Source organism: Phaenicophaeus curvirostris, chromosome 25, assembly GCF_032191515.1.
Source record: "Phaenicophaeus curvirostris isolate KB17595 chromosome 25, BPBGC_Pcur_1.0, whole genome shotgun sequence".
In the NCBI taxonomy this organism is placed as follows: domain Eukaryota; kingdom Metazoa; phylum Chordata; class Aves; order Cuculiformes; family Cuculidae; genus Phaenicophaeus; species Phaenicophaeus curvirostris.
In genome coordinates, this window is record NC_091416.1 from 6,633,210 (window position 1) to 6,658,693 (window position 25,484).

Consider the following 25,484-nt stretch of genomic DNA (forward strand, 5'->3'; position numbering starts at 1 on the left):
AGCAGGAAACTCTCCTGGCCCAAGCATGCCTGTTCGTTTTTCTGTTCCCATTTGCAGACCCCTTGCTGGCAGCTGTTGGAGCCCCGTGGCTTTGTTGTACAGGATGCACAGTGCTGCCCTGTTCCTGTTTTTTGTTCAGGGCAGCCACTGCTGTCTGTGTTGAGTTTGTTTTGATTGATAGAATGAGGTCTCGGAGGTGCAAGATGAAGGCATTTACGCAAATGTCTGCCACTTGTGTCTCCCAGCTCTGCCCTGCAGGAGATTCCAGCTCAGTATCTTCTGTCTCGACACCAGGATGTGCAGAACTCTGAAGGCAACCCCAGTGTTCCACAGCTGGGAGTGTGGTTGCATTAATAAGTGCTTCAAGGGCAGTGGTGAGAATGCCAGGAAAAACTGGGATCCAAGCAGGAAGAAGAGACAGGAGTCCTCATCCTGAGTGGTTGGAGAGGAGTAGGATATGTTTTCAGAGACACAAATGTCTTACTCGGACTACCCTGATGTCCACAATACAGTTTGCTGGTTCTCTCTGCTCATCACAGTCCATCCTGAAACCATAAATCACTTGCAATAGGATTTTTTGAGTTGAGTCAAACACTCAAAAACCATTTGTATGATTGGTTTTTGTCTAGAGGACTTGTTCTTTAATACATTAATTGTTTGGTCTTGTGTGATTGGAGCTCAAACACCTAGAGGACAGTTCCTGAGTAAGGGCTACTAACATCCCTCCTGTGAAAGCCTACAGCTCTCTACATAGGTGACGCTAAGGGCCAAATTCTCTTACACACACACACACACACACACACACACACACACACACAGCATTAGTGTGTGTTTTATATACAATTAAAAAGAAAACAAGAACAGAGGAGCTGGTCTCATCTTTGTTAATGGGATGTGTCTGTGTGGAGCATCCAAGCTGGATCCCACCAAATGCAAAATCTGTTGCCAGAATATGTGTTAACTTGACTCTCCTTTCTCCAGGGCTCAGTGCTGAGTTCAATGTTTTTATCAATGACCTGGATGAAGGCACTGAATGCACCCTTGGCAAATTCGCAGATGACACTAAGCTGGGTGGAGGTGTCGATGGAGGGTCGGGAGGCTCCAAAGGGATCTGAACAGGCTGGACCGCTGGGCTGAGTCCAATGGCATGAGGTTTAACAAGGCCAAATGCCGGGTCCTGCACTTGGGGCACAACAACCCTGAGCAGCTCCAGACTAGGAGAAGTCTGGCTGGAAACTGCCTGGAGGAGAAGGACCTGGGGGTGTTGGTTGACAGCGACTGAACATGAGCCAGCAGTGGCCCAGGGGGCCAAGAAGGCCAGTGGCATCTTGGCTTGGATCAGAAACGGTGTGACCAGCAGGTCCAGGGAGGTTCTTCTCCCTCTGTACTCGGCACTGGTGAGGCCGCTCCTCGAATCCTGTGTTCAGTTCTGGGCCCCTCACCACAAGAAGGATGTTGAGGCTCTGGAGCGAGTCCAGAGAAGAGCAACGAAGCTGGTGAGGGGGCTGGAGAACAGGCCTTATGAGGAACGGCTGAGAGAGCTGGGGGTGTTTAGCCTGGAGAAGAGGAGGCTGAGGGGAGACCTCATTGCTCTCTCCAACTACCTGAAAGGAGGTTGTGGAGAGGAGGGAGCTGGGCTCTCCTCCCAAGTGACAGGGGCCAGGACGAGAGGGAATGGCCTCAAGCTCCGCCAGGGGAGGTTCAGATTTGACATTAGGAAAAAAATTTTCATGGAAAGGGTCATTGGGCACTGGCAGAGGCTGCCCAGGGTGGTGGCGGAGTCACCTTCCCTGGAGGTAGATGAGTAGATGAGGTACTTAAGGACATGGTTTAGTGGCAGATAGGAATGGTTGGACTTGATGATCTCAGAGGTCTTTTCCAACCTAGTGATTCTATGATTCTACCTTTGTTGTTTAAATAGTTAACTTTTCTTGTTTAGTTTCTACTAAACAGCAGCAGTTACTCTGTCCTTTTGTTGATTAGTAAGTTCAGTGCCTGTTTCAATCTCCTGCCCTGACACATGCATTCTCACCCCTGCCTTCCACCTGAACTCCAGTGCCCATGGAGCTGCTGGATGAGTCCTGCTACGGATGAAAGCCAAATCCATCCCGTGGATGGTGGAATACTTGGGTTGAGATCCAGGTATAGAAGGAGGATGCACTAAACTGTGAGGCTACGCTCTGATTTCATAGCGCCTGCTGCTTTGTACAACCTAATATTAGTGAACAAGTCTTCCATCTTCTTGCTGGTGATTTAGTACTCAAAACTCCAAGATCAGTCAGTCATATCCTTTTTCGTAATGATTGTTACCCCAATTAATAAATGAATTTATCCTTCAGTATTGGCATAACAGCTACCAAGCAATAGATGTTAATTATGCAGTTCTTAAAGACTGGATGCAATTCAATACCTTCTCTCCATTCCCTGCAGATACCAGTTAACCTCCAGGAAGCCTGGAACAGACCCAGGTTTTTCAGACACTGCAACTTGGCAGACTTTGGCATTGCCCAAGCTTTGAAAACAGCCCAGCAGCACTTATCAGACTGCTTGCCAGCTTCATACATTCTTTATTAATCCACATTACTATCGTCACATCATTTTTATTTATCGCTGTTGAGAGCAGAGGGCGTGTAGCGTATGACCCAAGATCAACCGCTCAAGCACAGAACATCAAGTGATGGATTAGCCTTGTGGAAACAAGGATCGGAGTTGCTTTCTTTTCCCTAACGTGAACCAGCCCACCCCTCCCGAGAAATGCCTGGGACTGAGGTTTCAATATCTGTTAACATCTGGAAACACAGGCTGAAAATATTCAATCCATAAAGGACTGTGGTCAGGTTTTTTAAAGTTTCTGGGTCTTTACAAATAAATACCCAGTGTCAAAGCAGGGGTCTTCAAGCATTCAAGGCACCTGGATTTCCCTGGCAAGCTCAGTGGTGGAAATAATCATTAAAGAAAAGGATATGACTGCCTGATTTTGGAGTTTTGGGTACCAAGTCACCAGCAAGAAGGTGGAAGAGTTGTGCCACATGCTCACCTTGGCCATTTGCAGTACGTTTGTGCTCTTTGGGACTATGGAATGAAAAGGCTGTCGTCTTCTGGGCTGCTCGGGAGGGTGGCATCCAGGGGCAGCACTGACCTGACCTGTAGTGACATCCATGTGTCTTGGGGGGGTTCAGTCCCTTACTGATGGGACTTGTCCTTCACTGCCAGCCACAGAGTGGATTCAGTGCCTTGCGTGGGGAATCTGCCCACTGGGAACAAGAGATGAAAAGTGTAGTTTTTAAGCATTGGTATTTCATTTCTGCTTTCATGGCTCACTCTGTTTCTTTGGTTTTTTTAAAAATCTATTTAAATATGTATTGTGAAAGAAGCAGGGTCAGCTTGGTTTGTTCTTGTCCTTGGCTCCAGAGGCTTGAGATGCAGTCACAGGGCTCTATCTGTGCATGGATTTTGAATTGAGTGATTTATTTATTGAGCAACACTGCAGAGATGAACGCCGTCAAGGACGTGCTTGTGTGAAAGCACGTTCTTCAGCCTTGAGCAAGCATAAACTGAGTGCATTTCAAGCTGTCCCTTCAGCAAACCAAAGAGAGAGGCTTGTCGTGTGCTGTGCTGATGGCTTCGGCTATAACCTCAAGTAGAGAAATGGTTTGGCAAGTTCATTTGAGGGTGGTATTTACTGGGGAAAGGGGGTATCCAGAAATGATCACCACAAGATAGCAGCCTACCAGTTCATCAGACTTGCATTGGACTGAGCTGCTGTGCAGTTATTTGTGGAAGGGGGCAGGCAGTGATGTAACTGTGTTCAGTTCTGGGCCCCTCACCACAAGAAGGATGTTGAGGCTCTGGAGCGAGTCCAGAGAAGAGCAACGAAGCTGGTGAAGGGGCTGGAGAACAAGAGGAGCAGCTGAGAGAGCTGGGGGTGTTCAACCTGGAGAAGAGGAGGCTGAGGGGAGACCTCATTGCTCTCTCCAACTCCCTGAAAGGAGGTTGTGGAGAGGAGGGAGCTGGTCTCTTCTCCCAAGGTACAGGGGACAGGACGAGAGGGAATGGCCTCAAGCTCCACCAGGGGAGGTTTAGGCTAGACGTTAGGAAAAAATTCTTTACAGAAAGGGTCATTGGGCCCTGGCAGAGGCTGCCCAGGGAGGGGGTTGAGTCACCTTCCCTGGAGGGGTTTAAGGGACGGGTGGATGAGGCGCTGAGGGACATGGTTTAGTGTTTGATGGGAACGGTTGCACTCAATGATCCAGTGGGTCTCTTCCAACCTGGTTATTCTGTGATTCTGTGATTCTGTGTGAGAATGGTTGGACTCGATGATCCGGTGGGTCTCTTCCAGCCTGGTGATTCTATGATTCTAAGGCAACTGCTGCTTCCCCATGCCCTTCAGACATTCCTCTGTGATGGAGCCTACCATGAGACGTGAATGGTCAGGGTAGTCCTGGGCTGGGCAGGGATGATGAGCAAGAGGGAAAATTGTTTCTCAGAATAAAATGCAATATCGCACAATGGGCTGCTGTGAAAGTTGTTTTTAAGCAACAGAAGCTTTTACAATGATGTGGTGGTTTGTTAACGTTGCGTCCTTTGGGCGTTTTGCCTTCAGAAAGCAAGCTCTGAATTAGAGACATCAATCTACTGGTTTCCAAATTGTCGTCTCCTTAGCTCTGAAGCAAGAGTGAAAATCACTGTTGAAATCCAAGAGGACAGGATAGCGATTATGGTTTCTTTCTCTAAGTAATGCATTTTGGCAGGGCTGCTGATCGTCGTGTGGTGCTTTTTAGGCAAGGCTGGGCCCGGCCACAAATTGAAGAGGACAGTTGGCTTGATTCTGAAGAGACGCTGAATCCTGCCCTGTAACCAAGCAAGTGTAAATGCAGCGCAGAGGAGCAGTTTGTCTACAATTTTACTTGTTTTACAACTTCTCCATGAGCTGGGTTTGGTTCAGAATCAAAAGGAGAGGAGGATTGTGGTAGATGTTTCTGTTTTTCTTAGCTGTCGTGATGTTTATTCCTTATAGAAGAGTTTGACATGCGTTCATTTGTAATAGAGATATTACAGTGCCCATTCGCTTGGGAGAGATGGGACAGAGAGTCCAAAGTAGTTATGTCCTGCGTGGGCTGCAAAATTGCTTTGATCAACAAATAATGTGAGATGTTGGGTGGGAGGCTGTGGAGAGGAGGGAGCTGGGCTCTTCTCCCAAGTGACAGGGGACAGGACGAGAGGGAATGGCCTCAAGCTCCACCAGGGGAGGTTCAGGCTGAACATTAGGAAAAAAATTTTCACAGAAGGGGTCATTGGGCACTGGCAGAGGCTGCCCAGGGAGGGGGTTGAGTCACCTTCCCTGGAGGGGTTTAAGGGATGGGTGGACGAGGTGCTGAGGGACATGGTTTAGTGATTGATGGGGATGGTTGGACTTGATGATCCTGTGGGTCTTTTCCAACCTGGTGATTCTATGATTCTCTGATTCTATGTGGAGAGAGGGGAGGTGCATGGTTGTGATGCCTCAAGCATGAAGGATTCGCATGTTGGTAGATTTTATAGGCCTTGGAGGAGCAGCTACATTTCCAAACAGGAGTAATTTGACATAAAATGTGGCTTTATGGAACAACTTACAGGACAAACAGGTTAGTAGAGAGTACACTTGGGCAAGAGTTACACTTGAAGCATGAAACAGCTCAGAATCCCTTCATTGCGGACCTGCTGTGAGTTCCCAACCTCTTTGTTTCCTTGGCAAGGCTGCTGGCCTCCAGCCTGGAAAGCTGTGGACACGGGGACAGGCTGCGGGATGGAGACACGAAGCGCCGTTGTGAACTGATGTTGTGAAGGGGCTGTAGAGCAAGTTTGCAATCAAGGCTCAGGCTTTGGCTGATCAGAAGGAACTGACTTTCTGTTTTTCTAATGATGCATTTTTTTAACTGATCTGTGGGTTTAAAATATGGTATTTATTTCAAACTTTGTGGTTTACCTTTTGGGGGATACTAGATATTAAAGATGGTCTGTCTTAAATGTTTCATCTCCTGGGTCTTGGCACTGCTTTTCAGTTTTTCTTCTCAAAACTGATGCAAGCAGCTGCCAAAAAAGCAGCTATTTTTCCATTTTGGCTCCAGCTCTGTTAACAAAACTTCTCCAAAGCGGCTTCTGCTTCTTGTGCTTTCTAAATAATGTTTCACCCTTCTACCCTGTTTCCATGACTCTTGGTCATCTGCATCTTTAACAGACCTTTCTCCTTGAAGTGGTCGTGCCTTCTATCTCTCTAACCCCACTCAAAGGGGCAGGAGGAGACGTAGGATCACAGAGTGGCTTGGATCAGAAGGGACCTCAAACCCCATTTGGTTCCAACTCCCCTGCCATCAGGGACACCCTCCAATGGCTTGGGGTGTTCAGAGCCCCTTAGAGGTCTTTTCCAACCTTAGTGATTCTGTGGTTCTATGACAATAGTTTATTCTAAGTGCTGTGTCAGCCGTGTGTTCTGCTGTGTAGCCACCGTAACGGGGCTTAAGGGGCTTTACCAAACAAAGTTTCTTGGGTCTAGGCCTACAAAATCTCTTCTCCCTGGCTGTTAGCTTTAACAAACCCTTTCTTCTGTGCTCTGGGTACAAAATAATTAAAAAACTCAGCCGTGTGCTTCAGTGATGTGCCCAGGAGATGAGTTAGGAGCACAGATCTGTATCTGGGAGCCGCTGTCGCGAGCTAACCTCAGGCCAGGCAGTTTGAAAGTTCTCTTTGGTTTGTTTTACTAACCTCGGGCAAGTAATTTCAAAGAGTTTGTTGTTTGGCTTGCTTTAAAGGCTAGGGGCTTGCTTGCTTTGATGAGACATTGTTTGTTCTCAGTGGTTTAGTGTGGAGCAGATGACAGCACCTCTGGGGCACAGGGTGGAGGGTGTTGTATTTAAATATGTCCTTATTCTCACTTGTAAATACAGATACCTTCACTCATTGCCCTGCCACCTGTAGGCTGGTAGCATTTTTGCTCCTGTTACTTAATGATCAGTTTATCAGTGGCTTTTAAGGTTTCCTTTGTGCCTGTCAACTCCTGTAGGGCCATCCCTTGAATTTTCTGAGGTGCAGAAAAGCAGCCCCCGTGCTGGTTGCTCTCCCCTCATCCCGTGTCTCTCCGTGACCTGCTGCTCCTGCGGTGTGATTTTATAAAGAGATGATTGATACCGAATAAATTAAATTACAGCATGTCAGGAGTGCAGGGAATTTCATTCACATGTGGAAGGTTGTAAATCCTGTTTCACGTTCAATAAGTGTCAGCAATAGGCTGGGAGGGAGAATCATAGAATCCTTTGGGTTGGAAGGGACCAAAGCCCATCCAGTTCCACCCCTGCCATGGGCAGGGACACCTCCCACTGGATCAGGGGCTCTAAGCCCCATCCAACCTGGCTTTGAACACCTCCAGGGATGGGGCAGCAACGACTTCCTTGGGCAGCCGGTTTCAGGTCCTCCCCACTCTCCTTGTGAAGAAATTCCTCCTTATGTCTAGTCTGAATCTGCCCCTCTCCAGTTTATACCCGTTGCCCCTCATCCCACCACTCCAAGCCTTTGTAAACAATCTCTCCCCAACTTTCTTGTAGCCCCTTCAGGTACTGGAAGGTCACTATATGGTCTTCTCAGAGCCTTCTCTTCTCCAGTCTGAACAACCCCAGCTGTCTCAGCCTGTCCTCATACGGGAGGTGCTCCAGCCTTCAGATCATCCTTGTAGCCTCCTCTGGATCAGTTCCAACAGCTCCATCTCCTTCTTAGGTTGAGGATTCGAGAACTGAACACAGGACTCTGGATGAGGTCTCCCAAGAGAGGAACAGAGGGGCAGAATCCCCTCCCTTGACCTGCTGGCCACGTTCTTTTGATGCAGCCCAGGACACGGTTGGCTTCTGGGCTGCGAGCGCACATTGCCAGCTCTTGTCGAACTTCTCATCCACCAGCACCCCCGTGTCCTTCTCTGCAGGGCAGCTCTCACTCACATCATCCCCCATAATATATTGAAACTAGGGATTGTCCCGACACACATGCTGTACACATGGTATGTTGGTGTTGGATCATCTTAGCGTGCCCTGATTTCTCTGTGTCCTGGTTTCTCTGTGCCCGTACAAACCCAATCACAGCCACATATTCACCTGCTGTTGGGTTGCTCCTGGCAAAGCTGCTCCTTTGAGGGACTGAAAACCACCATAGGGTTATGGTACCCAGAAAGCCGCATGTCCCTGATCATGGGATTTTCCAAAGTCGGCAGGAATGAAATTACTCTTGTTCAGACCAGTTCCTGGGCAGCCTTGTGAATACATGTCTGGTTTTTGTGTTCCTATCTGTAATTGGAATCAGGGAGCACAATGAAGTCTAAATTTGGGGGGAGAAAAGCTGCTGTGGTTTTCATTAAAACCTTTTTTTTTCTTGCGAACTGCAATTAATTGATAATAAACGGATAATTAAGGCTTAAAGGAATTAATTTGTTCTGTGGAATAATATTATTAAGGATTCATGACAAATACACCAAACTTTCTCCTGTGCCTTCTGCCTCTTGTAGTCTGTCTGTACATAATTCCCTTCATCTCATGGTAGTTGGTCCATCAGGTGTCCAGTTCCTATGTTTCCAGGTGGAGCATGGAAATTTTAGTGTTTCCATCATTCTCCCCTTGCTTAAAGCTCCCTCCTCCCCATATTTTATTTTCTAGGATGAAGGGGAATGATTTTAAGCTGAAAGAGACGAGATTGAGATGAAATTTTAGGAAGAAATGTTCTGCTGTGAGGCTGGGGAGGCCCTGGCCCAGGTTGCCCAGAGCAGTGGTGGCTGCCCCATCCCTGGAGATGTTCAAGGCCAGGTTGGATGGGGCTTGGAGCCCCTGATCCAGTGGGAGGTGTCCCTGCCCATGGCAGGGGTGGAACTGGATGGGCTTTGAGGTCCCTTCCAACCCAAACTATTCCACGATTCTGTATGTGCAGCTGCCTGACAGCAGGCTGGGTATCCCACAGGGAGCTCTTGATGCTCTCTTCTGAGGCAGGTCAACTCCAGAAGTGAGCAGACATCATCCTGTGGAAGCTGTTACTGTGCTGAGCACTCATTGCTGCCCACCTTGGCCAAAAGGGTTGTGGGATCAAGTGTTAATGGTTACATACAACATATAAATTCACCAGTGGGGCTAAGCTAATGCAAATATCTTCCAGCTTTAGGAAGATCCATAGTGTGAGTGTTCCTTCCCCTGTGGTGTGAGGAGGGAAGGAGCAAACTCCTCTCGGAACGTCGTGCCAGGAGCAGTGAACGCGAGCATCCGTCCGTGGCCAGTGTGCTGGCCAAGACGCCTCGCACTTTCAGTCAGAAATAAAGCAGCTTTGTGTTGCCTTAGTGCAAACTCCTTTTAAGTTTTAAAGATTTATAATTTCCTTAAGTTGAAGTTATACCCCAGGGGGCATGGAATCAGCCAGGACATTTGGGTAAACAGTTTGAAGCTCAGATTAAGCCACCTATGGCAGCAGCCAGAAACCCTTCCCGGGTGAGCTCCAAGGGGTGGATTTTATCAGCCTTGGATTTGGTTGTGACTAAGTTTCTAAGCCATTTTCCAGTGAGCCTTGTAATAGATAAAGGGCTGGAGGGTCACGTTGGAATAATATACAGATCCCAAGTCTTATGCAGCTGTACGTGTCAGAGTTAAACTCTGCTGGTGGATGCTGGCATTTTTCCAGCTATTTAATGTGAGTATTTTCTTACTGTCGGGTCAAACTGCAGTGACTTTTGCCGCATACTTTCATCTCTTTTTCTGGTCTTCATTTGCAGTGTGGGCTGCTATGGTTCATGAGAGCATCTGTGTGATTTGTTTCAGGAAATAAGCGTTTGAACCAGAAAAGAAAGGTCTGGCCCTGCCTTAAAGTAAATAAATGTTAGGTGCCACAGAGCAAACGGACTCGGACCGTGGGACAGGAAGGTTGTGTGGGCTGGAACTCAGTAGCACCCTGTCTGGTGTGAAGGAGTTCGTGCGCGGGTGTAGCTGGAAACATCTTATTCTGACGTAGTGAGGAGATCTGCAAATCTTTGGTAATAAAAAGTGGGTGTATCTGTTTTGTAAATGGATTATATCACAAATATCGACAACAGATGAACTCCTTCTGGGTTTGCTTGATGCCTCCGAGCAAGGCAGTGACTGTTCAGTGCACAGCAGAGGAGGAATTGCTTCTTGCTGGATCCCACGTGAAAACAGTTCAATCTACATAAAAATATACCTTTTATGTCACTGGCCTTGAGCTTACGGGAGCGCCTCTTAGAAAGAAGGAAAGGTTTTGCAGCAGTCGCTCGAAGGGTTTAAGAGCTGATGGAGCAAAGCTGGCTTTGTGTAACTATGGCAACGAGAATGCAAAGGATGTTTTAACCCCCCCCTCCTCCTCTTAGGTTTGCTTTTCCCTGTCCAACAGTAACCACGCGGTGCTGTGGTGAGTAATGTCTGTTAGTAACAAGACCAACCATCACCGAGCTGCAGCAGTGGTGCCGCGGGGTGGCCTGGGAGGAGAGGGAGCAGATAGCAGGGCTGCTGGTGGCGCCGAGCGTCCCCAGAGGAGCTGGGCTTTGGGACTATGGGAACCTCTCCTGGCTGTGGCTGCGCGTCACCTCCTTGGGCCATTGACCAGCAGAGCTGAGGATATCGCCGAGGAGCCAGGCTGCTGAATTCTTGTCCCTCTGAATCTTGTCTGATGTGATGTGAAGCCTGGGTTGCTCTGTATCTTCTGTGATCTGGGTGTAATGGATGTACTAAAGGGAGGCTCAGATCTCTGGCTCAGTGGAAATTAAATCAGTACAGAAATTGCTAATCATTGAATAGTTTGGATTGGAAGGAACCTTAAAGGTAATAGAATCTTAGACTATCAGGTTGGAAGGACCTCAAGGATCATCTGGTCCAACCTTTCTTGGCAAAAGCCCAGTCTAGAGAAGATAATATAGTAATTTGAAGACAGGTACTAAAGACAAAAATGCTGTAGTTATTTATTCCACTGAAATTGCTGGGAGGTGTTTGCTGGCTGGGTAGAGGGGTTTCTATGTCTCCAAATGTGAGTATTGTATACTCCAGAATAGTGATTGAAATATTACAGGAGAAAGAAGCTTGGATTCCCACGCACAGTAAAATAATGTTGTCTGCTATCACAAGACAGAATCACAGATCAGGGAGTCCCACTCCCTGCCATGGTCAGGGACACCTCCCACTGGATCAGGGGCTCCAAGCCCCATCCAACCTGGCTTTGAACACCTCCAGGGATGGGGCAGCCACAGATTCCCTGGACAACCTGTTCCAGTGTCTCACCATTCTCATCGTGAAGAAATTCCTCCTTATGTCTAGTCTAAATCTGCCCCTCTCCAGTTTATAGCCATTGCCCCTAGTTTAATCATTCCTTATTTTAAATCATTCTTTTAGCACAACATTTCTTCTTGTTTTGAAAATCAGAAAAAAAAAAGAAGCTCTGTGCAGAGAGCTGAAATCTCAGCAGGCTTTCATTATACATTTCATCCTACACAGCGTGCAGGAGTGAGGGAGAACAGATGACATTGCAACAAGAGGAGGGGTGAACCCAGATTTTCCATTTTGTGTGAAATTCCATGATTGTGGTGATACTTTTCATTGTGAACATCTCTGTAATCAGAAAGGTGCCTTGGGCAGACTGATCTAGTGGGGTGTCCCTGCCCATGGCAGGGGAGGTGTAACTAGATGATCTTTAAGCTCCCTTCCAACCCAAACAATTCTATGATTCTATATAAAATGAAATTCCAAATAGTACTTTGGTTTTCTTCAAGAGCGTTGTTGGTTTTTAAGTCAGTGGTCAATTTTTCGTTTTAATGACCATGAAACTACTTTATGGCATTATTGAAGTCTTCATTTAAGACTTGATTCTTTATAAAGTTGTTCATTCTCAGATTTGTAGTTGAAGGTCTGAACATGGGAAATGACTTCACTGTGTTCTTCACCTCTCTTCTGAAGTCCCATTGAAAGTAGTGGGATTTAAACATGTGCTCTGCTAAACCAGGACCATCAATAATTAAAGAATAGAGAAGTCATCATTAAATTGGAAAATTAGAGAGAGATCAAAAATTAATTTGAGCTGTGATTTATGGAAATCATTAAGAACCTGAAGAAGGCGGTTTTGCCATATGGATATTATGTGCCTGAAGCACCAGTAACGTTTAGCTTTGCTATAAAACACAGGTAACAACATGAGACCAACTTAACAGCCACTTACGTGTTTCTGCTATTTTATTAAGTCTCTAAATTAAAAAAGCACCCTTCTGTGAAAACCTTCTAGCACTTTAGGTTTTGCAGGAAATAGGAGTGAGATGTACAATTTTTATATTGATCTAGTGGAACGTTATAGTATTTTTGATATTGGATGAGGTCACTGTTGTTTCTGCTGCTTTGGCTGTACAACTCTGACATCTAGCTGGGAGAAGTTAGGCTTTACTTTTGTATGATTTGTGGTGGAGATTGGAGGGGGAGCACTAAATGTGGCCCAGATCCTTCCTGGATTGTTGCAGTGATTCATAGAATCATAGAATCATGGAACAGTTTGGGTTGGAAGGGATCTCAAAGCCCATCCAGTTCCATCCCTGCCATGGGCAGGGACACCTCCCACTGGATCAGGGGCTCCAAGCCCCATCCAACCTGGCCTTGAACCCCTCCAGGGATGGGGCAGCCACCACTGCTCTGGGCAACCTGGGCCAGGGTCTCCCCACCCTCACAGGAAAACATTTCTCCCCAAGATCTCATCTCAATCTCCCCTCTTTCAGCTTCAAACCATTCCCCCTCGTCCTATCCCTGCACTCCCTGGTCAACAGCCTTTCCTGTAAAGTTAACCACACACCTTGTGTATATGGCTATCTTTAGTTTTGCTTAAAAATCTGTTACTTGGGCTCAAAATCTGCAAAAATCTTTACTTATTGCCACTTGCAGAACAACATAAAGCATGTATTTATCTTGAGTTTAGTTATGGCAGACCTAAAACTCATAGAATCATAGAATCGTTAGGGCTGGAAGGGACCTTAAAGATCATCTGGTTCCAACCCCCCTGCCATGGGCAGGGACATCCCACTATATCAAGTTCCCTAAGGCCCATCCATCCTGACCTTAAAAACCTCCAGGGATGGGGCAGCCACACCCTCCCTTGGTAACCTGTTCCAGTGTCTCACCACTCCCATGGTGAAGAAATTCTTCCTAATGTCTAACTAAATCTGCCCCTCTCCAGTTTATACCCGTTCCCCCTTGTCTTATCACCACAAGCTTTTATGAGCAGTCCCTCCCCAGCTTTCTTGTAGGCTCCTTTCAGGTACTGGAAGGTCGCTATGAGATCACCTTGTAGCCTTCTCTTCTCCAGGCCGAACAGCCCCAACTCTCTCAGCCTGTCCTCGTACGGGAGGTTCTCCAGCCCTCGGATCATCCTTGTAGCCTCCTCTGGACCCATTCCAACAGCTCCATCTCCTTCTTATGTTGGGGATTCCAGAAGTGGACACAGAACTCCAGATGAGGTCTCACAAGAGAGGAACGGAGGGGCATAACTTTATAATAACATAATAGAGAGGAATAGAGGGGGAATAACTTCCCGCTGGATGGAAATCTGTATTATTGCTGTGGAGGCTGAGTTCTGGACTGACACATCATGCGCGCACAGTCATTCTGAGTTCCCACCAGCATCCTGCGATCCTGTTGCTCGAGAGCCCGTGATGCCGGGCTGCGATTGCCGGCGTTGGGCTGGCTTCCTCAGGGATGGCGAGAGCGGCACTGGCCTCCCGGCGTGTGCACCACCCCTCTCATGGAGGCTGCTGCCTCTTCCGCAGGGATAGCTCGGCTGGTTGCTTAGCAGCTGCCGAACTGCTGCAGTTTTAAGGTACGGGAGCGGTGGTTCGGGGTTACCTTTGTGCACCACGCTCGGCTCCCTACCGGCTCCGCCAGGAGTTGTGCCGTGCGGGAAGAAGCTCCCAGAGGAGCTGGTGGGGCAAGAGGCGCCGCGGCTGTTGCAAGGTAAGCTGGCCCTGCTCGTTAATCAACTTCCTTGCTGTAGCTGCTGGGAGCTTTGTCACTGGGATGGTGGGATGGGTTTCTGCAGCAGCAAGGAGAAGGCTGTCCGTGCAGTCCGTGCTCTCCAAAGCTGCTCTGCACACCTAGGGGTTTGCTGGCCATCCCTCTCTTGCTTTCAGCCATTCCTCTCTTGTGCATTTAACTGATAAGAAGAGGCTGCAAGTGTACAATCTGACGTTTAAAATTGAAATAGCGTGGAATTGCAGATGGAATTACAATCGTTAGCAAACAGGTTTATTCTCTGTGTGGACAGGCTGTACTGAAATGTCCTGCTCGGTGCAGCGGGCAGGAGCAAATCCAGGCTTGCAGCGGTCTCTCAGGCGGTTGTTTCTTGCATTGGTGACTAAACCTCCCTCAGCTGAAGGTCACGGTGGTAACTTAGCGAGGGAGCAAGAGCGTCTTAATTGCAAAAGATGGAGACGTTGGCAAGGCTGTCAGCTTTTAGAAGATTAATTATCATGGACTTGCGCTCCTGGGTTTGTTTTTGTCCTTTAGACAAGCAGTACAATGGCAGAACTGGTGGAAATCACAAAACATTTGTGTCTTGTGCAGGTACCGTCTCTGTAAGATGGTGAAACACGGGTGATTTCTTGTGCGGGGAGAGCAGAGTTGATGGGCACAATCCTCGATCTGGAGTTGTCTTGAATAAATCGGACAGAAAAGAGCTAATGTGCTGGATTGTGGGCTTTATGTTCACAGTTCCTTGCGGGCTTTGACTTTTAATAGAAAAGTGATGCTGATAGATTTCCTGATAAATAAATTAATATAGTAGAATTGTGCTGGGAATGGCTAAGTAGACCAAGGTTTTTTGCAACTCAAGTGAAGAGAGCATTGGGTCAGGAACTCCAGCTGGTATAGGTCTGGAGATCTGGGACCATGCTTCACGGCTCCTTCTCTCACAGAATACTGAAACGGTGCTGTGTCCTCTCTTTCACCGTGTCTTTCTCTGGGGTCTGTGGTGGTTGTCAGGCATCCTTTTGTCAGTGTTAATCCTTGGCCCTGCCTTTGAGTGGCCCTGTAACCTGGAGCAATTGAATTCCTCCCTCTGACATCTTCTGAGCCCTGGCAGTGCTGGCATCGCGGTGCTCTGGTAGCTCCTGGGATTGTCCTGGGCTGGCATCTGTTGCATGTGTGATTGTTTTCCTTCTCCCTTCCCTCAGGAGATGCCTGCATGTGGAGCGTGAAGCACAATGTGTAATGATTATAGAGGGTTTTTTGGTTTTAAATATGACCATGCTCTTGGGTTTAGGAAGGGAAGACTCAAGGAACACTTTGCACTGGAAAGGTGGGGAGGCTTCGTGGAGGTCCATGGGTGCTGAGTCAGTGCTCGTGCCTGCAGAACAGGAATAATCTCATTTTAGGGGCTGCACAGAGGCTTGAGAGGATTAATGGCTGCTCATAAAGTGCTTTGACCTGTAAACTGCTGCATTATTACAACATTTTTTATTGATCATAACAGGCCATGAAGCGTTTAGAAGCAGTCATTAGGTATTAAAAGCTTCACAAAGCGAATTACGCTGTGCTGCCACGGTCCCTTCCTTGTCCCCTGAAGCTGTGTGTATCTTGTCAATATTTTAATTGGGGAAATGATACGCGCTCAGGAGTAAATCTCCAGCTAGTGTTATTCATCATGGATTGTGTTTTTAATTCAGCTGAAGACTTGCCTGAGGCGTCTAACAGAGATTTTGCAAGCATCAGTTCTGCCTTCAGATCCCTGACTGGATGTTCTTCTATCGGTGTAGAATCTAATTTCATGCTGTTTATACAACTGTTTCGTAATTTACGTTTGTGCAAAGACACCTTGGGTCTGAAAACGCTACCAAACCCTCGTGAGACAGGTTGAAATTAAAAGCTTTGGATAGACTTTGTCGTGCTGGGCCGCATCCAAACCCGCTGTTACATCACTAAAACGGGAGCTCTAACAGCTGGATTGAACGTGAACGGCTGCCGATGAATTAAAACATGGAAATATTGCCAAGGCACCTTCATCGCTTTCAAATGTTTGGAGAAGAAGGATGGCCACATCTGCTTGTTACTCCCGCACCAATGTTCATTTTCCTCACCCAACTCGAATGGGTGAGGAGCTTCTAAAAGTGTGATTCTTGTTTCTGTTCATACAGGGGAGGAGCTGGATCGTGAAGCGGAGCTATGAAGATTTCAGGGTCCTTGATAAACATCTTCACTTGTGTATCTATGACCGGCGCTTCTCCCAGCTCTCCGAGCTGCCCCGCTCCGATGCTCTGAAGGACAGCCCGGAGGTAAATTGTTGACTCTCTAAACATTTACAGTCACCTCAAGGGGTTGGAAGATGTTTTCAAGTATGTACAAAATAGTTTTACTGTGGCCTGGGTTAGAACTGGGAGTTGATCAGTTGTAGTAAGATCAGTGTGTGAGTTCTACCCGTAATTTCAATGATCTAAAGGAAAATAAATGCTGTGCGAATTCAGATGAATTAATGTGCTGCTGAATGTGATATTCTGAGTGTCAGGAAAGAAGCTGCCCTGTTAGCACCTTAGATAAGCATTTTATGTCTTTGGAAACTTTGTCAATTGTGTGGATATTTCCTGGCTTACTGTGAGCAACTTAACATTCCTAAGAAATCGGGCTGTTCCGGCACTGCAGCACAGCGAGAGTAATATCAATTGGAATGCTAGGCTTATATTTATAAACTGAAAGTTACTGAAGCTGGTTTTTAAGACCATTTTGGTATTGCATTGTTTAAATTTTTTTAAAAAAAGCTTAAGGAGTGGGTTTTTTCTAACTGAATTAGAGATATTTTCCATTTCTTGACTCAATTTCACCTGCAATACGGAGAGCTGGAATTCCTTTGCCTTCTTGGCTGCTGATAATTTGGAGATTTATTCATGTCCAGAGTTAATCTTCTGGGAGGCAGCAGGTGCATCTTGGCTGTATCGTTTTGGAGGATATGGAGAGGGAGGCAGTGTAATGAGCAGCCACAGAGGTTATTTGAGCCAGCAGAGCATAACAAAACCATTCAGCCTCAGTCTGTCTGCAGGAAGAGTGTGGATCGTGGTGACGGGCAGTGTCCGTTGCTGTGTTTCACTGGACATGCGTCTCTGGGACCTGTGGTTGTGTGTTTGCCCCCTGCCATCAAGGCACAAGTGTGGAAAGTCTTGACACGAGAGGTGGAGCTGAAAAGGGAAATGAGAAAACTGAGTCCATTCCAAGCATTCACAGCAGAATCCAGCTAGGATCTATAAATCAGAATCCACATTCTTTCAGTGTTGAGCAGGCAAGGATTGATTGCTTTGGAACAGCACATAGTGGCTGGAATCAGTGCCCTGCTGGAGTCTACAGGGCTTTTGCTGTTGAATATAGGGAATTGGTAATGCGGGACCATTGCTCATCAGATTCATTGCTTATCTGATTCATTGGTTGCTTCGGTTTAACGCAGGCTATTTCTGAAGAGGATTTAAAGTTTCTAGTGTCTTAAATTTGGCAGAAGCAGCAATATTCTGGATAATGAATTCCTGGGCTTATTTTTTTAAAAGAACATTTTAAGCATCCCTGTCTCTTAGAACTTTATTTGTACAATTGATTTAATATGTACTCTATAGCATGAGCCTGAAAATCTGTACTGGATCTGTAAGCACAGAAGGTGTAAAGCTCCCGGAGAGCTCTGCTGCTCTCTGAAATGTAATTCTGCAGCTGTGTGGCATCTCATGCTGTATTTTTGATGTTGAATTGACCACATTTGAGCAGGTGTTTGAGGAGAACAATGTTTTAAACAGTACTACAGTCTCTGGGCTACAATACTGCTTTATAGTGCTGCCACTGAGAAGCTTTGGAGAGACCTCACTAGCTGCTCTTCAATAAAAGCAAGTGTACTGTTAGAGAAGGGACATCGCTATGTGTTTAAAAATCCTCTCCACTCTTTGAAATATTACTCTTGCCAAGGGGTCATTTGGAGTTGCAACATTCTTAGGGGTTTTCAAGTGAGGGGAAACAGCAGCAGCGTTTTGTTTTGCTAAATGGTTCTCAGATGCATGAGAAGGCTCCGGGGAGACCTTAGAGAAGCCTTCCGGTACTGAAAGGGGCTATGGAAAAGCTGGGGAGGGGCTCTGGATCAGGGAGGGCAGGGATAGGATGAGGGGAAATGGTTTGAAGCTGAAAGAGGGAGATTGAAATTGAATTTTGGGGAGGCCCTGGCCCAGGTTGCCCAGAGCAGTGGTGGCTGCCCCATCCCTGGAGGTGTTCCAGGCCAGGTTGGATGGGGCTTGGAGCCCCTGATCCAGTGGGAGGTGTCCCTGCCCATGGCAGGGGTGGAACTGGATGGGCTTTAAAGTCCCTTCCAACCCAAACCACTCCAAGACTCTATGAATACACATGATTTGTACATGAAGTTCGTGATGAGAGGAAGGCTTTAGATTTAGGGGATCTTGGCAAGGGAAATTATGAAAATCTACATATCTTTTAAGAACAACATTATTGCTTTCATGGGGAGCTGCTTCTTTGCACATTTTTGGTGTAATCATTGTAACACTGTGTTGTTCGTTGTCCTTCTTCAAATGACAATTTTCCTTGCCAAAGGGAATTTATTTCTCTAACACTTGCCTGTGGCAATGGATAATTTATGGTCTGTCCAGGCCTGAAGAAGTCTCTCCATACAATGGTGCATTTGCTCTCTACAACTCATTGCTCTCTACAACTACCTGAAAGGACGTTGTAGAGAGGAGGGTGCTGGCCTCTTCTTCCAAGTGACAAGGGACAGGACAAGAGGGAATGGCCTTAAGCTCCGCCAGGGGAGGTTTAGGCTAGACGTTAGGAAAAAATTCTTTACAGAAAGGGTCATTGGGCACTGGCAGAGGCTGCCCAGGGAGGGGGTTGAGTCACCTTCCCTGGAGGGGTTTAAGGGACGGGTGGATGAGGTGCTGAGGGATATGGTTTAGTGTTTGATGGGAACGGTTGGACTCGATGATCCGGTGGGTCTCTTCCAGCCTGGTTATTCTGTGATTCTGTGATTAACAGAAAAACTGGATGACTTTTTCTTTGTGTTCCAGCTTGTCACCCAGATGCTGATGGCTTACCTGTCCCGGCTCTCGGCCATCGCAGGCAACAAGATAAACTGTGGGCCGGCTCTCACATGGATGGAGGTACAGTATGAAGTTTAGATTACTCGTTTTTCCTGACCTTAGCAGCGGAGCAAGCCACAAATGTGCTCTCCTGCCATTCAGAAAGAGGTTTAATCCTATACCTAGTGGTATCACTGAAATGCTGTCCCAAAAGCTTTATTCCCCTGTGACTGGGGTACAGGTGGCCACAAATGTGTAGAGCAGAGTCAGATCCAGTGTTAAGAATATAGGAATATAGGTGCTGTTTTCCCCTCTTGCTTGGATTTTGTCACCCAAAGCCATATCATTGTGCTGGTATCCACAAATAAAAGGAGGTGGCAGTTCCAGTGAAGCAGCCACTGGGGTGATGGATCACCTGGGACAGTCCAGTTGGGGGCTGAAGGCTCCCACTAACAGGTAGCAGAAAGCACACACATCCTTACACTCCTTTTTGCAGGGGGATCCTGAAGCATGGCAAGTTTCTAACACTATTGGAGCTCTCGCAGTTACAGTGTTTGCCTGCCCTCTTTATTTTTCTTTATTTTCCCTTGCGGTAGCCACAGAAACAATGAACATTATCTGCTCCTGTTGGCCGTCGCTGTCAGTTAAAATGCACAACAGAGCCTGCCTTGTGCTTGCAGCGGCACTGTTTGTGTATTGTGAATGCAGCTGCAGCTTTGGTTTCTCTCTTAATGGTCTTAAACAATAGACTTATTGGGCGGCGAGGGCAGGAAAGAATGGGGCCAAGTGCTGGAGGCCACCTGCCCATGTCAGCAAGCTGGTGCTGGGGGGTCTGGGGAGAGGTGTGTGTGTCGTTCCACTGCCTGATGAGCCTGCTGCACACCAGGAATAGAAGCAGCTATTATTAGACTGTCGCAGTTCATTTTTAAATGGTTGTGATAAGGATCGAGTGCGTTTTCCTGCAATTTTCCCCGCTGATATCCTCATCACCCTGAAATCCTTTAAGAGGAGGAAAAGTGTCGGAGACCTTCTCAGCATGAGGGGAGGAAGGAAATTATAGAGAAAAATGAAACTAGAGCTCACAGCAACACAACAGACCTGGAGATTACAGCAAACCAACCAAGCATGGAATACAGAATAACCTTGTTGATTAACTGAGAGTCTTAAAGATTTTACATAGGCAGAAAAATGTAAGAATTTTGAAAGTCAACTGAATTGCAGCAGGGGGTGGGAACTCTGTTTTCTTAAAAAAAAGAAGTAAAAGAGTGGGAGAAATTTGAAAACTGCACTAGTTTTCAGTTTGACAGCATTTACTCCTCATCTCAATGCCTTTATCTTGAGCGTTAATTCCACCTTGTAGGAAATTATTGTCCCTGTTGCCATTCTAAGCACTTCAGGAGAAGCAGTGGGATATAGTGTTGAAGGGAGGTGCAGCCATTCAGTGTCATGTTGCTGTTTGTACACAAAGCTGGGCAAATACAGCCTTTTCCCATTAGTTGGTGGGGATGTACGACCTTCTGAAATTCTCTTTGGGTTGTTCTTCCCCTTCCTCTGTGTGTGTGCTGTGCCCTGCACTGTCTCGCTGTGCCGCTCTCCTCGGGCGCCCCGAGCTGTGCTGTCTCTCTGAATCAGCTTGAAGTCTCTGCTGTGTGTGAGTGCCGATGCGAAGCCTCCTTGCTGTCCTCAGCTACCTCACAGTCTCTTCCACTCTTTATTTCAGATCGATAACAAGGGGAATCACCTGCTAGTCCATGAGGAATCATCCATTAACGTTCCGGCTATTGCTGCTGCCCATGTTATTAAGAGATACATTGCTCAAGCAGCAGATGAACTGTCCTTCGAGGTAAATAACAGAATGTGGTCATGTACAGAAGAGCGTAACGTGTGTCTGCGTGTGTGTGTGCATCAGGAACGTAGTCAGACACTCTCAGAACATTTTGTGAGGTGAAGCGTAGAAGATTCAGTCAAATACTCAGCTTGTAGTGGGTTGGACACTGGGAGGAGTTCAGTCATCTTTAAAATACAACTTTACGTGGCCTTAGGATCTTCTGATGAAGCAGCTCCTGCCTCTGAGCTGCAGACTCAGCATAGCTTGTCGTATCAGGTCAGGAAGATTGTCCTCCTGTGTGTGTATGTAGAGACATGCCAATGGAATAAACACACTTGTTAGCAAGGCCATGTCTAAAAACAGCAAAAAAATAGCAAGGCCATTTTTAAGAGATTCTGCTCCCATGAAAAATAACAAAACAGACTGACAAGGAGTTTGATACGTAAAGGGCAAGGGATAATCTAAAATGGTGCTGAAAATAATCACAGAATGACCAGGTTGGAAAAGACCCACTGGATCATCGAGTCCAACCATTCCCATCAATCACTAAACCATGTCCCTCAGCACCTCGTCCACCCGTCTTTTAAACCCCTCCAGGGAAGGTGACTCAACCCCGTCCCTGGGCAGCCTGTTCCAGTGACCAAAAATCTTCCTTGATGCAAAGTAGGAGCTGCTGTGCAGCAAAGAGCTGAGAGATCAGACCATGAAAGTCTTGGATACCTGACTTTTGTTTGTTCTACCCGGAGTGTGGTGGTTTATGCTCTGGTTGTTTCCATATGCTGTGTGGTGCAAAAAGTGTACAGGAAAACAGTGCCCAAAGGATCTGCGATTACATTCTTAGCATGCAGTGCAGGAAGTAAAAACAGTAGTGGTTGTCTTACGCTGCTGGGGTTTGGTTCATATTCCCAATCGAGGCAGTTATCAGTGTGCACCCAAGAGCTGCACTGATCAGAGAGACGTGGGTATGTCATCCCCAGGTTACAGTGCGTGCAGCGCGGGACACAGGCTGTCCGTGTCTCAGTGTTAGTAAAAGCCCTTAGGATGGCACTCCCTGCTTGGAAATCGTACCGCTCTGTGCCAGCAGGTGGACTTGGCCTCACAACTGTCACAGAGTCCAGCAAGTTGCCGTGAGGCACAGTAGACAAAGCGGGGAAATCAAGGCACGTGAGACTTCCCAAGCTTCGGAAGGGCGAGGCTTTGGCAGAACAGAAGTGGAATATGATCAGTTGGATTACAATGCTAACTTCTATTCCCTAACCCAACCTCTCTTCTGGTTTAGCTGTTGTTAATTTTTGATAGGCAATTGCCAAAGTAGCTCCTTGGCATTTGCTCCCCAACCCTGAGGAAAATGCCCGGCTTCTCTGCTCATTGCAGTGAATGCAATTTCTTTCGTGGTTATTTGCTTGAATTTGCTTTGCTGTTCCCTTGGGGAAATCACTTTACTTCCCTGTAGATCAGTTATCCCTGTCTGAAGAATGAGGATGCGTTATCTTCCTTGTCAAGCACACTGAAATCCATCGATGTAAAACATCTCATAAAAGCTGGACATCACTGTTAACAGTTGTTGCCATACCTGGCTGCAGTGTTTATTGAGGTCCTGCCCCTCCTGCTCTGGCCATTTTCTGTTACAGAGGCCACACACCTCTTGCTTCCCACCAAGACAAATTTGGTACGGACTCTGCTCATTTCCTTTTGAACGGTCGCAGTGTCACATGTTTTATGGGAATGAGAAAAGCTTCAGAAAACCTGTTTGGTCTCCTTGGCCACTTCCTTTCCTGTTGCTGTAACCCCACACCACCTCTGCTGTGTTCATTTTCTGGTTAAGAAACCGGATCCAGTGGGAAGTGTCGCTGCCTGTGGCAGGGAGGTTGGAACTGGATGGGCTTTAAGGTTCCTTCCAACGCAAACCATTCCATGATTCTCTGAAAAGCATGTCTTGGGCAGTTTGTGAACTACAAACAACTTTTTGCTGTGAAAGTAAACAAGAAGACGTAGGTCAATGCCTATATACACACATAGAGGGCATGTAGTAAAAATTAAATCAGCTCTCTGAGAGTATTTCCCAATAGCTTTGGGTTGTGCTTCGCCACTAGCCACGCTGTGAGCTGTGACTGATGTTCCCTTTCTTTTGCAGGTGGGAGACATAGTGTCAGTCATTGACATGCCGCCAAAGGAGCTGACCACGTGGTGGAGGGGCAAACACGGATTTCAGGTAGGATTTCACAAGCATCAGCAGTGACAGTGCAACAGGAACCAAGGCGCGAAGCTCAGCAGCGCGCTTATCCCTGCTGTGCCTGAGCGAGGGTACTCGTGGATTTGAGCAGAGTGTCTCTGCTCCAGCATACAAGGCCTTCCCCTTTATCTCTGGACTTAGGCACATGGTCTCATGGGAGGTTGCCTCCCTGCATAGCTACGAGGGTTAGGGGCAGCCGTGACCTGATGCTGGTGGATGCTTTTGGCGCACCCCTCTTAGGCAGCTGGCACTGCTATTCAAATCATCCCATTCCTTCTGCTGTCCAGACCAGGCCAGGTGGAACGTAGAAGATTTAGATAAAGCTGGTTGATAAGACACTTCCACTGATCAGGGACAGCCCACTGGATGAGGGGCTCCAAGCCCCATCCAACCTGGACTTGAACACCTCCAGGAGTGGGGCAGCCATGGCTTTCCTGGACAACGTGGGCCAGGGCATCACCGCTCTCCTTGTGAAGAAATGACACTTCCCTTCCCAAAGAGGTGTTATTCCCTGCCTTGGATTTTCTCATTAGGATTTTTTTTTAAAAGGACTTTATTTACAAAACAAAACCCAGAAGCTTCTGAAGGGTGGGGGAACTTTCTACCTCCTTATGTTTCAGCTCCTTTCAGGCAGGAGGGATTTTCATGCCGCAGTTGCTTTCTGTGGGGAGGTGGAATTGCAAGTTTGCTCGAGGTGGAGGTCAGAATTGACTGGGCATTTGCACGGTTTGGCCTGGAAGGTCTTCTCAAAGTACTGCAGGTTTTCCCTGGCAAGCCTCACTGTGCCAGATCCTGGTTATGGTTCTGCTGTCATTAATACAGGGGCTGCGTGCAGTTGGGTCTCCCAACACTACAAATCCCATCTGAATGGAGTGTTAGTTACGTGATTCCATTTCTGTCCGATTAACCAGAGCAGGTGGGATGCAGCTTTTGTTGGCTTTGTGTCAGATATGGGAGCTCAGATAATAACTCATTTGTAAAACCAGAGCAGCGTGGACATACAATACCTGCTCTGAAATTGAATTTGTTTCTCGAGTTAACATATCGATACTGCTTGAGCGAACTTGACTGCTGTTCTTCTAGTGTTGAACTGTGTTGTGTTTTTGCAGGGCTTATGTTCTGATCTTAGAAGCCCGAAAGCTGTACCTGCTGTACCATCAAAAATTAGTGAAATGCTTTAGTACTACTCGGAATGATCAGGCTCTGCCACATTTAACTTCCAAGCGAATCAATAGCATGAAAAAAACCTATTTTGTGATCTGTGCCTGTGTGCAGACTCTTTGCACAGCGCAGGTTGATTACAAGGGTTTGGTGGCTCCATGGAGGACGTGGGTTCCATTAATCAGTGCCAGCTCCCTGCTTGCCAGAGACTGGATGAAACAGTGACTTGGTATGAAGAGTATCACCGGTGATTAAAGACGTGCGAAGGAATGGAGCTTTGTGGAGTTTGTCACTGCCTTCTGTCTCAGATCAGAGCAATCCTATTGTGCTGCCCCAGCACAGAGATATGTTGATGAGCAAACAGCTCGAAGAGGGGTTTGTCTGTATCCGTGTGCAGTCAGTCCTGACACAACGAATCGGAGCAGCTGCAGAAACACAGCACCGCATTCTGGCTTAGCAGAACATTAGGGGTGGAATAATCTTGCATCTTAAATCATAAGCAGGAGTCTTACACAATGTACATCAGATCCTGGCCACTGAGCCACGCTTCTGGAAAGGCAGCAGCCGTGACACGTTTCAGTGGCTCTCAGTGTGTGTTTGCACAATGCGGGGAAGGAAACTTGGTGTGTTTTAGGGAGTTGCTGCCTGTCAGCCGAGATAGAGTAACAGGCTGGCTGTAGGCTCTTCTGCTCCTGCTGGCTGTGGGGTGAAGTTGGTTTCTCAGAAGTGCTTTTCAACAGCTCCCTCTCAGCTGGCAGGCAGTAAGTTCATAAGCCAGGCTAATGCAGTTGCTAGTGCACAACCATCTCTTCACAGCCATGGGTCTGATTTGCATTGAGGTGCATTCGTCCTGTACATTGACAGTTTTTGTCATTTCCTTGACATGTGCTTCTCAGAGCTTTTCATTTTCGTCAAACGCCGTTAGCTGCCAAGCGATGCAATTCTGTCGGTGTACAAAGAGGGAGATGGGCTTGTAACCTGTGTGTGGAGCTGAAGGCTCATGAGCTGTGAGCGTACAGAAAGAGCGATCCTGGAATTCCTTGGCCACACTGACTGTTGCAGGGAATTCAGAGAAAGGGAATTTCCCTCTGGGCTTGACATAGTACACCCAGAGCTGTGTTACAGGTCAGGACAGGATTGTGCTTGATAAATGCTTAAAAAGAGTGTGCAGGTGAAAAATGTTGTTA

At 47.1% G+C, this 25,484-nt stretch overlaps 1 protein-coding gene across 3 annotated transcripts in view; it reads left to right on the forward strand.

The window, feature by feature from the left end:
• ARHGAP32 (Rho GTPase activating protein 32) overlaps positions 1-25,484 on the forward strand; it is a 197,952-nt gene that overhangs the window by 96,258 nt on the left and 76,210 nt on the right. For all 3 annotated transcript variants that reach the window (XM_069876457.1, XM_069876458.1, XM_069876459.1), the window contains 4 exons: positions 16,163-16,300; positions 19,064-19,156; positions 20,796-20,918; positions 23,038-23,115. In XM_069876457.1, the coding sequence (XP_069732558.1) occupies positions 16,163-16,300; positions 19,064-19,156; positions 20,796-20,918; positions 23,038-23,115 (432 nt within the window). The remainder of the gene's footprint in view (positions 1-16,162; positions 16,301-19,063; positions 19,157-20,795; positions 20,919-23,037; positions 23,116-25,484) is intronic.